Source organism: Schistocerca cancellata, chromosome 4 (genome assembly GCF_023864275.1).
Source record: "Schistocerca cancellata isolate TAMUIC-IGC-003103 chromosome 4, iqSchCanc2.1, whole genome shotgun sequence".
In the NCBI taxonomy this organism is placed as follows: Eukaryota; Metazoa; Arthropoda; class Insecta; order Orthoptera; family Acrididae; genus Schistocerca; species Schistocerca cancellata.
This window is the reverse complement of record NC_064629.1, coordinates 30,235,819-30,251,259: the sequence shown is the minus strand read 5'-3', so window position 1 is coordinate 30,251,259 and position 15,441 is coordinate 30,235,819. Positions and strand designations below refer to the sequence as shown.

Sequence of the window (15,441 nt, the reverse complement as noted above, 5' to 3'; positions counted from 1 at the left end):
AGTGGCTGGATTTGGATCAGTAGTTGATGCCATTGCAACAGATTTTACAAATACAGATTTTGTAACAGTAATTGGGAAATTGGTACAGACAGCTGAATTATGGTTAGAATATAAGAATTTTACACACATTGAATTCAAATAGTTAAAGTAAGCAACAAATAATATGTAGAAATCAAGGCCTAAGGGATTATTTGTTGCCATAGCTCTTCCCATATATATGGATAATTTTCCACTGTCAGTAGATTTCTGTGTGAGATATTTGCTGACGACTGTCATATTTACTGAGAAATAGGTTCCACTTGTGACATGTTATAAAGCTCCCTTTGGGTTAACGTATAAATTGTAACTATTAATATGGTATGGCAAGTTCTAGTAGAATGTAAATAATTTAGGAGTAAAGGAAACAACTCACTGAATATTAAAAGCATTGAAATGTTATAAAGTACACAAAAAGGAATGAAAACTTCGCTAGCTTTCAGACAAATTCTTTCCTGAGCTACAGTAAACGCATGCAAACAAACAAACAAACAAACAAACACACACACACACACACACACACACACACACACACACACTATAGCTTCACTGTGCCACTGAATACACAATTTGAGAAAACAAATATTTTGTACTTCTGTTGGAAGTGAGGCTTATATAAAATTGAAATGAAATTTAACTTACAGTAATGTGGGACGCATTTATGTAGCCAAACTTATTTTGTCTTGAAGGTGTCAGCCTGACTCTGTTTTCTTCATATGGTAATGCATCCATATACCTTTCAAAATAAAATAAGTAAATTACGAGAAAGAAAGCATATGTACAGCCCAAAGAAAGTAAAATATCAATAAGTATACCTGTTTCTTGATGCATTATCAGGATGCAATGCAGTGGTGAAATCTGCTGTCAGCTTCTTTTTTGGAATTTTTTCAAATTCAAAGAAAACCTGACCATCGGCAAGTTTGCGTTCGAGAAGCTGGCACTGAAAACCATAAAACATACATCTCAGCTGTCTCTGTGTTTCGAGTTTAAATATGACTTAATTGATGTGGATCCATTGTACCATTATATCTTTTGATATTGTTGGAGGAAGAGGGAGCCTTGGCAGCCCCGTATTCCAACGCACACGTGTTTCTTCTTCATTAGTTTCTTTTACTGCTGCCTCCGGTTTTGACTTGCTCTTTCCTCCACCAAGTAGAGCCCACTTACGTTTTGGCTTCTGTTTTGTTGTACCCATTTTTGTGTACTCAGTTTGTCTATCTGACTCAAGGAACTGACTCTGACTTTTAATGTAAGTTGCATCTAGAACACAGAGTACAATTTTATAGTCAAATTTAGGAAAAGATAATAAATTTCATAAAAAGTCCAACAAAAAGTTCAATAACATATAACAAATCATAATATATTTCTGAATAAATTCTAATTTCACAAAGAACCTAATGCTGTATCAGATTATCCCTTGGTAACAAACTTTGTTTTGTATCATCTTAATGATTACACACATCCTACTTTTTGTTATTGTTGTACAAACTAAAATAAAATCAATATTTGGATCTTTGCCAATGAATTTAAATTTTTAACATCTGGGCAGACGTACAGGTAAGTTATGTCATTGAATTATGACAATGCCAATGTAATTTTGAGCTGAAGAATGTGGATTAACGACACAAAAACAAAATCTGATCATATTAACTCTGCAGAGTAATTTAAAAGCACATAAATCTTAATATGGGCGTGGTATCAGTGCACCAAAGCCTTACTGATGTTGCACTCCAGCCAGTTTAAAGAAAACTTTTTCTCAACCTATATTATCTCCAAATCAGAAGGATGTATTTCAAACATGGCATTATAGAAGGAAGTGAAGACCAAATGGAAAGATAAAATACGAATCAGAATCAGCAAGGAGAATACTGAAGAAAGGCCATTCAATAAGGATCTGGGAAGAAAGCCCATTAATGAAGGACAGGGTCAATACAATATGTTATGAAGTATCAATGGCTGGTAATGGAGGCAGTAGCAGATGAGATTCAATGGCAAATAGCTGTGGTTGTGGTCTTCAGTCTGAAGACTGGTCTGATACAAGTCTCAATGTGATTCCCTCCTGTGCAAGCTGCTTCATCCTTGTTTAACTAGTGCCGCCTATACCACTTCAACTCGATTACTGCATTCAAGTATGGATTTGCTCAACAATTATTAGCCCCCCCCCCCGCTCCACTCACCCACGTACACGTGCACACACACTCACACTCACTCGCCTCTATTACAAATTTAACTATTTTTAAGTACTCAGGGTGTGTCCTATTAACTGATCACTTCTTTTAATCAAGTTGTGCCATAATTTTTTCTCTCCAGATCGATTCAGTATGTCTTCATTAGTTACCCGATCTACCCAATTAATTTACAGCATTCTTCTATAACACCACATTATAAAAGCTTCTATGCTCTTCTAATCTGAACTGTTTCTTGCCTAAGTATCACTTCTGTACAAGGCTACAGTCTGACAATCACCTTCAAAAACACTTCCTAACACTTAAACTTACATATTTTTCTTTTTCAGAAATATTTTTCTCACTAGTGCCAATCTGTGTTTCACATCATCTCTACTTTGTCCACTGTCAGTTGTTTTGCTGCTTATACAGCAAAAACTCAACTACATGTTTTAGACTAGCATTCCCTAATCTTATTCCCTCAACATCAGCTGATTTAGTTAGGCAATAATCCATTACCCTTGTTTTACTTTTGTTGATATTAATCTTATAACCTATTTTCAAGACAACATCCATTTCTTTCAACAGACCTTTTCCATCTTCAACAGAATAACAATGGAAACCGCAGTGGCACTCATGCAAAACTTTGCCTGTGCTACAATGCGGTGGCCTATAACCTTTTGATTTACAAGGATAGTGATCATAACTAAATTAAATATATTATATATATTAATGTTACGTATTAATGTTATGTATTGCTCTGAGCAATGTTGCACTCTTCTGTGCGTTGATCTTGGCGCAGTTGACTATCACTTTAGCTCTTGGCACTGGTTTCTCATTATCATGGAGAAAGCACTAGAAAACATGTCTTCATTCATTTTATTTGCTTGCCAGTATGCATGCAAAAATGGCATATTCTAGTGCGATTTCCAGCTCGCATTTGAAGAGAAATGGTGTAATTTTAGCACAATTTCTGTGTTGCATTTGAGGAGAAATGGCATAGGTTTAGTGTGATATTTACAGCGCGCTGTAGCACATTAGCACATGATAACTGGCCGCCATTGGGAAGCCTCCAAGTTTTTATTTCTTTTCCCTCAATGTTTATTTCTTCTGCTAAATTTACTGATTAAATTACATAAGTATAGGCAACAACCATCTTGCATACCAGGTGGAGTAGTTTCAACTATGAGGGAATGTCATCTACTCCAAGTGCTTTGTTTCATGAGGGAATGTCATCTACTCCAAGTGCTTGATGTCAGCAGCAGACACGCGCACGCATGCGTGCGCCCACACACACACACACACACACACACACACACACACACACACACACACACAAACGCAACTTGCACACACGTCTGCAGTCTCAGAGAGCTGAAACTAGTTTACTGTGCCTATCGCGACTCAGCATCTCTGCTATATGGTGAGTAGCAACTTTCCTTCTCTGGTATTGTTAAATCTGACAATTTTAGATCAGGCTGTCCCAACTTTGCCTCTCAGAGCACAGTTGACCAACTGGGCCCGTTCCCTAACCTGTGGGCAGATCCAGTGTGTATAGAGTATCCCTAAGTCACTTAATTGCAACCGTGTGTGTGAGCCACTTTGTCACTCCTGCTCACGGGCACTCGACCAGGGCAGTACAATCAATAGACTATAGCCTGGATGCTTGATTGCTTGTGTGTCAGCTGTTGATGACTGCTTGTGTGTCAGCTGTTGACCCACTGTCGCCTGTGTGTACCTGGCTTCCGATGGACAAGTACTTAAACTGAAACAGCCCAATTTAAATCATGTCATAAGAAAGTTGAGCAGAGCAGCACTGAGTGGCAGTTCAGATGGCATAACTAGAAAGTTTTTCTTAGCTTATTAATAGTTGTACTTTTCACACAAAGTGTAAATGTTGTGCATTAAGTTTAACTGTTCATGCTGAAAACTGTGATGAGAGCATTTGGAATATAGTATTGCATCACTTCTGATGAAAATTGGAAAATGTAACGGATGATACTCAGTTTTGGCACCAGCCCATCTTATCTGAAAATTAACTAAAGGGCCACAGTGTATAACATCTATCTCTTTCCCTATGATGACTATATCATCAATAACAGTTTTTAATCAAAGAAATTGGTAAACGAAGTGATAACCAGAGCTGTACATCATCTTGCCTTTACTTGGCAGCCAATAATCCTTTCGAGCACGCATCCATGTGGTCTTTATATCTACTCCTAAAACAGTCTCCCCCCCCCCCCCCCCCCCCACACACAAAATCCACTTGGGGTGGATTGCTCATTATCCATGACTGTGTCCACTTTCTCTGCCACTTTGCTAATACATGCAACTTGCTTCTTGCTCACTACAATCAGTGTCTAGGCTTTGCAGTGATTCTATTACTTTCTCTTTGTTACACAGGCATATTCTTAGGTGCGTTTGATTCCTTAGACTCTCCTTTATTCAACTGCACTCTTTCAAGTTGCTTCCAGCACACCTTGCTCTCATTTTTTTTGTTCATTACACTGTGTGTGTGTGTGTGTGTGTGTGTGTGTGTGTGTGTGTGTGTGTGGTGGGTGCGCACATGTGCACAGGGGTAGGGAGTGGCAGGTGGCAACTGAGAGATGATTACAATTAATAATTATAAAAGTTTTGTTTACTTATCCTCAAATCACTTTATTAGGCCCATAAAGTTCTAGGGCTACTTATAACTATCACGTGCCAGTCTCATTCCTTTATTGAGCTACGATTATTTTGTCTAACCAGAGTACAAATAGACAGACACCACTTTCTCACACTAGTACCTCCTCAGCTTCTGACTCAACATTTGCCCAGTGGTTTGTATCCCTGTGCATCTCCTAAAAGTCTCCTTGCCCTGCTACATCAGCTTGCTTGTTTTGTCGGTTCCCAACATAATGCTAAATTCTTTCCCTGACTTTAACCTAAGAAAAGAGAGTCATGGATGTTCAGCTCTAGCGATATGGTGATATGATTAAAAAATTGGGCGTATTCTGAAGGATCACGTGGAATGGGATCAAAGGGCATTATAGCCATCCTGATTTACATGTTGTGGATTACCTAAATCACTTCTGCTGAATTGCAATCTTAATGTGGAATTCTTGCTTTGTCCCTATCCAATATAAGCTTGTACTCAACAAGCCATTATGCTTTAGCCATTAGTTTTGGATGTTATGGAATACATTTCTTTGCTAGATACATCTGCAGTATTGTTTGATATGCATTAAGGGAATCATAGTTGATGAGAGAGTTCTTCCTCTATCATACCTCATGTTCTAAAGTGCCTCCAGAATTGTACAGCTCTGTGCAGTGTGTGGTTTATGAGAAATCATAAAGACATAGATACAGTTACTGAACGGTCAAGGGAATCTTATTGCCAGGATTTACCAGTGTACATAACATTAAAAAATTGGTGCTTATTTAACATAATTTTGGACATATTAAAAAGCCAATACAGGGATTTATACTGCCTGATAAAAAAGGTAAAACACATTTTCAGTTTGAACATAATAAATTTTCTTGAGGCTAAGCAGCTTATGTCCACATATCTGCATGGTTTTAGAAAGCACTGCTTGTACAAAACTCAGCTTGCCCTTTTCTCACATGATATACTGAGAACTATGGATGAAGGGCAACAGGCAGATTACATATTTCTAGATTCCCAGAAAGCATTTGACACGGTGCCCCATTGCAGGCTGTTAACGAAGGTACAAGCATATGGAATAAGTTCACAGATATGTGAGTGGCTCAAAGATTTTTTTAAATAATGGAACCCAGTGTGTTGTCCTCGATGGCGAGCGTTCATCTGAGACAAGAGTATCGTCAGGAGTGTCCCAGGGAAGTGTGATAAGACTGCCGTGGTTCTCGAAATACATAAATAATTTGGCTGACAGGATGGGCAGCAGTCTGCAGTTGTTTGCTGATGATGCTGTGGTGTACAGTAAGGTGTTGAAGTTGAGTGACTGTAGGAAGATACAAGATGGCTTAGACAAAATTTCCAGTTGGTGAAATGAATGGCAGTTAGCCCTAAACATGGGAAAATGTAAGTTAATGCGAATGAGTAGGAAGAACAAACCTGTAATGTTCAGATACAGTATTATTAGTGTCCACTGTCAAGTTGTTTAAATATCTGGGCATAATGCTGCAAAGCAGTATGAGGTGGAACGAACATGTGAAAACTGGGGTAGGGAAGGCAAATGGTCGATTTTGGTTTATTGAGAGAATTTTAGGAAAGGAGGCCATGTATAGGATGCTGGTGCGACCTATTCTTGAGTACTGCTTGAGTGTCTAGGATCTGTACCAGGTCGGATTGAAGGAAGACATCGAAGTAATTCAGAGGATGGCTGCTAGATTCGTTACCAGAAGTTCGAAAAAAACTTAAGTGATAAAGAGATACTTCGGGAACTTAAATAATTTAGAGAACCTGCATTTGAAGCTGACTGCCGGATGCTTCTGCTCTTGTGAACATACATTGCACATAAGGACCATGAAGATAAGATACAAGAAATTAGGACTCACATGGAGATGTACAGACAGTCATTTTTGCCTCGCTCTGTTTGTGAGTGGAACAGGAGGGGAAATTACAAGTAGTGGTACAGGGTACCCTCCGCCACACACCTTACGGCGGCTTGCAGAGTATCGTTGTAGATGTAGATGTGGAAGGGGACACAAAATAAAACTTTCCCAGTTGAGAGGGTATGTGAAAGACATCGTGAGAGAGCAGAATGGGGTGCTCCACGGAACTCACGGACTTCGAATGTGGTCAGTTGATTGGGTGTCACTTGTGTCATACGCCTGTACGCGAGATTTCCACACTCCTAAACATCCCTAGGTCCACTGTTTCTGATGTGACAGTGAAGCGGAAACATAAAGCAGGGTGTATACGTGGACAAGGAAAAAAAATTCCCGGATTTTTCCCAGATTTTCCGGTTAAAAATACACGAGGGAGGATTCGAATCTCCAATGGGGGGAGCCACACAAACCGTGACAAGTTGCCTCAGACCACACGGCTACCCCGTGTGGCTTAGGATTCACTCAAAAATCAACTTACAGAGTGTGTTCAAAAACCAACAGGGATGCACATCAAAATCATATGAGTAATTGATAGACCAACGTGCGCTGGATGCTAGGCACTTTGTGAAACACGGTTTTTTCTCCTCCAGAGTACGAATTTGCCACCCCCCCCCGCCCTCCCCCTAGATTTGGATCCTCTGCGCATGCGTGAATCTGGCAGCTTGGGTGCGGCAGTAAAATTTTCCCCGGTTGCATCTAGCTGCTTGCTGCGATTGCTTACACAGCCAACAGCCACATTTCTGTAGCCAGAAATGGAAGAAGGTACTACTCATACGCCACTCAATTGCGCATGCGCATGAGCCTGCTCGTAACTGCTAAAATGAATCTAATATAAACAGTTGTGACATCACACTCCTTGGAGGCGATTTGTTGTTATGAAGCATTGCACAGTCTTCCTAAGGCCTTTGACACATTTTGCTGTTGGCAAACCCTTGTATGAGCACTGCGTTTAGTTGTTGCATATGGCACATTTCCTTTGCAATTTATGGTTTATTTTCATTTTGTTTACTCGTTCACGTTTTATTGTTGCAGTATTATTCTGCAGTAGCAGTAGACAGTAATATCCTTTGTTAGACTATTGATTCTTACCAGTCAAAATTACAAAAATGTAATTGAAAACTAAAATGAAAAATTCCTGGGTTTTTCCCAGATCTCCCGGGTCATATACACTCTGTAAAGGGATACGTATAGCACAAAAGCGTACAGGCCGACCATGTCTGTTGACTGACAAGAGACTGCCGACGAATCACGGTACACAATGTGGTGATCCGATGGCAGGGTGTGGATATGGTGAATGCCCGGTGAACGTCATCTGCCAGTGTGTGTAGCGATAACAGTAAAATTCGGAGGCGGTAGTGTTATGGTGTGGTCGAGTTTTTCATGGAGGTGGCTTGCACCCCTTGTTGCTTTGCATGACATTATCACAGCACATGTCTACAATGATGTTTTAAGCACCTCCTTGCTTCCCACTGTTGAAGAGCAATTTGGGGATGGCGACTGCATCTTTCAACACACTCGAGCACCTGTTCATAATGCACGGCCTGTGGTGTAGTGGTTACATGACAATAGCATCCCTGTAATGGAATGGCCTGCACAGAGTCCTGACCTGAATCCTACAGACCACCTTGTCGATGGTTTGGAACACCGACTTCGCGCCAGGGCTCACCTAGCAACATCGATACCTCTCCTCAGTGCAGTACTCCATGAAGAATGGGCTGCCATTCCTCAAGAAACCTTCCAGCACCTGATTGAACATATGCCTGCGAGATTGGAAGCTGTCATCAAGGCTAAGGGTGGGCCAACACCACATTGAATTCCATCATTACCGAAGGATGGTGCCATGAACTTGTAAGTCATTTTCTGTCAAGTTTCTGGATACTTTTGATCACACAGTGCAAATGTCACATGTACAGTTGGTTGGTTGGTTTGTGGGATTGAAGGGACCAGACTGCTAGGGCCATCGGTCCCTTTTTCCAAAAACTTCAAACACCCACAACGAATAAAAATTAACAATGGAGATTACAAGAGAAGATACAGGACAAGAAAGACTCAGACAGAGACCAGAAAAAAGGAATTAAAATCACACACAGTGTGACAGTGGTTGGCCAACCAGAGAGACAAAAAAGGAAAAGCCAACCACCAAGAAACACACTACAAAACCCAGTCTAAAATCATCACACGTACAGTTCATAGCAATGTGTGCCGTTTGTGGATGAGCACTGTCCTTTTGGAAATGACACCCAGTACGTTTGCATGAGAGGTAATATGAGGATAAGGGACGTCACTGATGTACCACTGTACCATCATAGTTCCGTCAATTACTACCAGCCAAGACCTGAAGTCATACTTGATTGCTACAAATACCATGTCATGAGTAACAATGTTGTGTCTCTCCAAAACATTGGAAGAATGGGACCCCCCCACAGGTCGCTGCCATACTAGCCGGCAATGGTCATTGGGTATAGCGCAGAACTGTGATTCATTGCTGAACACAATGTGACACCACACATCAGCAGTCCATGCTTCCTGGTCCTGGCACCACTCCAAAAACAGCAATTTGTGTTGCGGTGTTAACGGCATCGTGTGCTTGGTATGGTAATTCCCTAGTCCAGCTGCTGCTAGTATCTGACCAATGGCGTTGTATTACCCAGAATGTCACAGGGAGTCGATTATTTGTTCTTGGATGGCAGGCACAGGTGTGAAGGGTTGAAGAAGTACTTCGTGCACAAAACAGTGATCCTCCCAAGTGGTGGTCAGATGTGTTCAACTAGAACCTTGAAGATGAGTATACCTGCCTCCATGTTCCCTTGCAGTCCAACACTGAGCCACTGTCACATCCAAATGCCTCACAAATCAGAATATTGCACAGCTCAACTGGCTGGCCAAATGGAGATCCACAATGAGGCTCCCTTTCAAACTGTCAGGTGCTGATAAGGCCATCTCACATAAATACGAAACATCTACATATCTTTCACAGTGACCACTCAACACGTGATGCAGTTCACACTCTTTATGCACCTTACCAGAACTGACAACAACACTTATGGACTCTGGTGGCCATTCTACCTGTCACAGAGAACTGCAACTCTAATCATTTACCTACTAACTGATGGTATGTACACACATGAATTTACATCGACATTCGAACATGTCTTCTTGGTGATGCAGTTTTTTTTGTCTGGCAGTGTATGTCAACACTGGTATGAAATCTTAATACTCATCACACCAATTTCGAAAGTATGAAAAAGATTAGGGTTTGTTGGGGTGGGGGGTGGATCCCATGAACACTGATGTCATTAGAGATTAAGTACCACCTCAAATTGGGGAAAGAGTGTGGAAAGAAATCCACTTGTCTGCATCCAAACACTACCCATTTTCTTTCCATACACACTTGATGATGTGATGCTATCAGGATGCAGTACAATACTTGTTACAGCCATGAACATTATTCAAATCCACTGTACTTCTTTTACCATTTGGTGGCAATCAAATAATGACATTTTTGCATGGCGATAAACTTTGTAGTGACTTTTTTATTACTTTAAATTTGTCTTATGTGCTGCTTCTCTCATCAGAGTACATTTTAAAATGTTGAATTCCTTGAAAAATTCTGATGTCTGGTTTCAATGGTGCAGGAATTGGGTAAAAATGATACTCAGAAGCACACCGAGTCAAATTCAGAACAGAGACTCTTAAATTAAAATACAGCACTTTAACATATAAAGAAACTCAACAGGCATCTCATTCAAAATTTAAATTACTTTTCTCTGCCTGCTACTGCTTCATAAGCCAGTTAAAATTGTCAGTTCATTTTTGTTAGGTTGTATCAAAAGCTAGAAATCATCTGCAGATGAGCAATGTGCTGAATCTTTGTCATGGGCATTTAACGTTAATGACAACTGCATTGATGACCACACTTAAAACAATGCATTGGCAGAAAATTTTTCTCTTCCTCTGAATTTTCAGACTATATGTCACCAACTCTAAATCTAAAACAGTACTGGGAAAGGAGGAACAGGAGTGTTCCAAGGTAGGAGGATCAAAATGGGAATACTCATTTACGGAGCTGTGCGTTGGAAAGGGAAAAAATTAAAAACAAATGTATACCATTTCTTTGGTATAATTTGACAGGAATCTCTCTCACATAGCTGTCTCCAAAATCAACATGCAATCAGCTGTAGAGTAAATCTCCTGAACCCAAGCTTGGAGTAATTAAGAAACTGCAAAGGTCTTGCCCATGCACCCACACTAAGTTCACTTCCTAGGTAGGTATAACCCTTCCTAGTTTTAAGGAGTGAGATTAAAATATCTTACCTAAGTGAGTTGGCAAATTACATTGTTTTTAATATAAAATAAAAAACAGTAAAGAGAATTTCCACTGTGTCATCTATGAGAATTTGCAACATGATGTAGTGGAGCTGATGCTGGCCACGTGTTACAAGCTGTGCCAGTGACAAATCACACTAACATATGGAAAAGAGATAGTTGTTATATTTCAGAGTTGGCGGAACTAAAATACTGTTGTCTTTCTCAGCAATGCCTCATATACAGAACGCTGAAATCACTTGACATTGGCAGTAAGAAAAATAATTTGGTGGAAAATTTTTGTCTGGAATGTGGACTAGTTCTTTTATTTTTCTTTCACACACACACACACACACACACACACACACACACAAACACACAGACAAATACACTCCTGGAAATGGAAAAAAGAACACATTGACACTGGTGTGTCAGACCCACCATACTTGCTCCGGACACTGCGAGAGGGCTGTACAAGCAATGATCACACGCACGGCACAGCGGACACACCAGGAACCGCGGTGTTGGCCGTCGAATGGCGCTAGCTGCGCAGCATTTGTGCACCACCGCCGTCAGTGTCAGCCAGTTTGCCGTGGCATACGGAGCTCCATCGCAGTCTTTAACACTGGTAGCATGCCGCGACAGCGTGGACGTGAACCGTATGTGCAGTTGACGGACTTTGAGCGAGGGCGTATAGTGGGCATGCGGGAGGCCGGGTGGACGTACCGCCGAATTGCTCAACACGTGGGGCGTGAGGTCTCCACAGTACATCGATGTTGTCGCCAGTGGTCGGCGGAAGGTGCACGTGCCCATCGACCTGGGACCGGACCGCAGCGACGCACGGATGCACGCCAAGACCGTAGGATCCTACGCAGTGCTGTAGGGGACCGCACCGCCACTTCCCAGCAAATTAGGGACACTGTTGCTCCTGGGGTATCGGCGAGGACCATTCGCAACCGTCTCCATGAAGCTGGGCTACGGTCCCGCACACCGTTAGGCCGTCTTCCGCTCACGCCCCAAACATCATGCAGCCCGCCTCCAGTGGTGTCGCAACAGGCGTGAATGGAGGGACAAATGGAGACGTGTCATCTTCAGCGATGAGAGTCACTTCTGCCTTGGTGCCAACGATGGTCGTATGCGTGTTTGGCGCCGTGCAGGTGAGCGCCACAATCAGGACTGCATACGACTGAGGCACACAGGGCCAACACCCGGCATCATGGTGTGGGGAGCGATCTCCTACACTGGCCGTACACCACTGGTGATCGTCGAGGGGACACTGAATAGTGCACGGTACATCCAAACCATCATCGAACCCATCGTTCTACCATTTCTAGACTGGCAAGGGAACTTGCTGTTCCAACAGGACAATGCACGTCTGCATGTATCCCGTGCCACCCAACGTGCTCTAGAAGGTGTAAGTCAACTACCCTGGCCAGCAAGATCTCCGGATCTGTCCCCCGTTGAGCATGTTTGGGACTGGATGAAGCGTCGTCTCACGCGGTCTGCACGTCCAGCACGAACGCTGGTCCAACTGAGGCGCCAGGTGGAAATGGCATGGCAAGCCGTTCCACAGGACTACATCCAGCATCTCTACGATCGTCTCCATGGGAGAATAGCAGCCTGCATTGCTGCGAAAGGTGGATATACACTGTACTAGTGCCGACATTGTGCATGCTCTGTTGCCTGTGTCTATGTGCCTGTGGTTCTGTCAGTGTGGTCATGTGATGTATCTGACCCCAGGAATGTGTCAATAAAGTTTCCCCTTCCTGGGACAATGAATTCACGGTGTTCTTATTTCAATTTCCAGGAGTGTATATCATATATAAATTTTAAACAAATACTAACAAAGAGATAGAAGGGCTGGCCAGTACTTACCTCAGCTCAGTACAGCCGATAGATACACATAAAACAGAACCGAAAATTTACGTTCCTAGCTTTCGGAACAAATGTTCCTTAATCGGGGAGGAGAGAGGGGAAAGAAAGGGAAGAAGGGAAAGGAGATTCAGTTACTCACAACCCAGGTTATGAAGCAACAGGGAAAGGAAAAGAGGGAGGGTAGCAAGGATGGAGGCATGGTTGTCAGAGGGAAGCCAAAGATATTCTACTGTAAGTATTCTGCCAGCTTCAAACCAAAGAGGATGCATACAGAAGTAAAGAGGTATATAGTATAAAGATAAACACAACTATGTAGGATGAAAAGATGCGTGAATGGCTAAAGAGGAAAGGGAAAGAGGAGAAGACTGAAGAGTAAATGGGAGTGAGGTTGTTTAACTTAGGTTCAGTCCAGGGGGACGGCGGGATGAAAGGATGTGTTGGAGTGCAAGTTCCCATCTCCGCAGTTCAGAAGGACTGGTGTTGGGTGGGAGAAGCCAAATGGCACATACGGTGTAGCATGTTCCTAGGTCCCTAGAATTATGCTGGAGGGCATGCTCCGCTACTGGGTATTGGGCATCTCCTAGGCGGACAGTTCGTCTGTGTCCGTTCATGCGCTCAACCAGTTTAGTTGTTGTCATGCCGATGTAAAAGGCTGTGCAGTGCAGGCATGTCAGTTGATAAATGACATGTGTAGTTTCACACGTGGCTCTGCCTTGAATTGTGTATGCTTTACCAGTAGCGGGGCTGGAGTAGGTGGTTGTGGGGGGATGCATGGGGCATCCACAAACAGATCTCCCGAGCAATACATTCCTCCCCATCCAACAACAATGTTCCTACCCCCAGACCACACAGAAGCATCCCCCTTGTCACCCAATATGATCCTGGCCTCGAAAACATCAACAAATTACTCCGCCAGGGATATGACTTTCTCAAGTCAACCCCTGAAATGAGATCATCCCTTGACAAAATTCTCCCCACACCACCCAGAGTTGCCTTTCGTCGCCCCCCTAACCTCTGTAACATCCTTGTTAAACCCTACAATACTCCCAGACTACCTTCTCTACCCAGCGGTTCCTACCCCTGTAACCAACCCTGCTGCAAAACCTGCCCCATGCATCCCCCCACAACCACCTACTCCAGCCCCGCTACTGGTAAAACATACACAATTCAAGGCAGGGCCACGTGTGAAACTACACACGTCATTTATCAACTGACATGCCTGCACTGCACAGCCTTTTACATCAGCATGACAACAACTAAACTGGCTGAGCGCATGAACGGACACAGACGAACTGTCCGCCTAGGAGATGCCCAATACCCAGTAGCGGAGCATGCCCTCCAGCATAATTCTAGGGACCTAGGAACCTGCTACACCGTATGTGCCATTTGGCTTCTCCCACCCAACACCAGTCCCTCTGAACTGCGGAGATGGGAACTTGCACTCCAACACATCCTTTCATCCCGCCGTCCCCCTGGACTGAACCTACGTTAAACAACCTCACTCCCATTTACTCTCAGTCTTCTCCTCTTTCCCTTTCCTCTTTAGCCATTCACGCATCTTTTCATCCTACATAGTTGTGTTTATCTTTATACTATATACCTCTTTACTTCTGTATGCATCCTCTTTGGTTTGAAGCTGGCACAGTACTTGCAGTAGAATATCTTTGGCTTCCCTCTGACAACCATGCCTCCATCCTTGCTACCCTCCCTCTTTTCCTTTCCCTGTTGCTTCATAACCTGGGTTGTGAGTAACTGAATCTCCTTTCCCTTCTTCCCTTTCTTTCCCCTCTCTCCTCCCCGATGAAGGAACATTTGTTCCGAAAGCTAGGAACGTAAATTTTCGGTTCTGTTTTATGTGTATCTATCGGCTGTACTGAGCTGAGGTAAGTACTGGCCAGCCCCTCTATCTCTTTGTTAGTATTTGTTTCACATCTTTATATGAGATTTTCCAGTATACATTTTAAACACTAAGTTATCTTATGCAGAGGTCTTTCAACCCAGTAGTAATGTACTACAGAAACACTTGGATATGAAACATAATTCATATTAATTTTCATGGTGTTTTTGTAATGTGACACCTTTGCTGAAGTTCACGATACTGTGTAGCTTTCTTACAACTGAATATTCCAAAAGCAATTTTCTGTTTTAGAGTTTTGTGGTCTGTTGCAATGTTGCTGTTTCCACCAAGATAGTTCTCCCTTGTAATCCGTTGACTGATTTCGAAGTAACAGCTATTCCCTTCAAGACCATTAGGTGATTGAGAGTGAAGACAGTGAAAGCTTTTAAAAAATATATCATCTCATTTCATAGTACAAAACTCACAGTGGCAAAAAAGTATTTTACATGAATTTCCTTTCTATTGATTTCTCAGGAAGACTAGCAACCTGAACACACTTTGTCCTTCAACAGTGGTGGAAAACAAAGTGTTGAGAAGTTGACGTTCAGTAACCCACTCATGAAAAATGGTCCTAAGATGCTATTACCCACT

The 15,441-nt window shown here is 42.4% G+C and overlaps 1 protein-coding gene across 1 annotated transcript in view; it reads right to left on the bottom strand.

Annotated features, from left to right (window-relative positions):
- Positions 1 to 15,441, bottom strand: part of LOC126183596 (tyrosine-protein phosphatase non-receptor type 14) — a 187,322-nt gene that overhangs the window by 56,019 nt on the left and 115,862 nt on the right. Inside the window, exons 16-18 of the mRNA XM_049925699.1 lie at positions 1,058 to 1,296; positions 852 to 976; positions 679 to 772 (exon numbers count right to left, since the gene is read on the bottom strand). Coding sequence (XP_049781656.1) covers positions 679 to 772; positions 852 to 976; positions 1,058 to 1,296 — 458 coding nt within the window. The remainder of the gene's footprint in view (positions 1 to 678; positions 773 to 851; positions 977 to 1,057; positions 1,297 to 15,441) is intronic.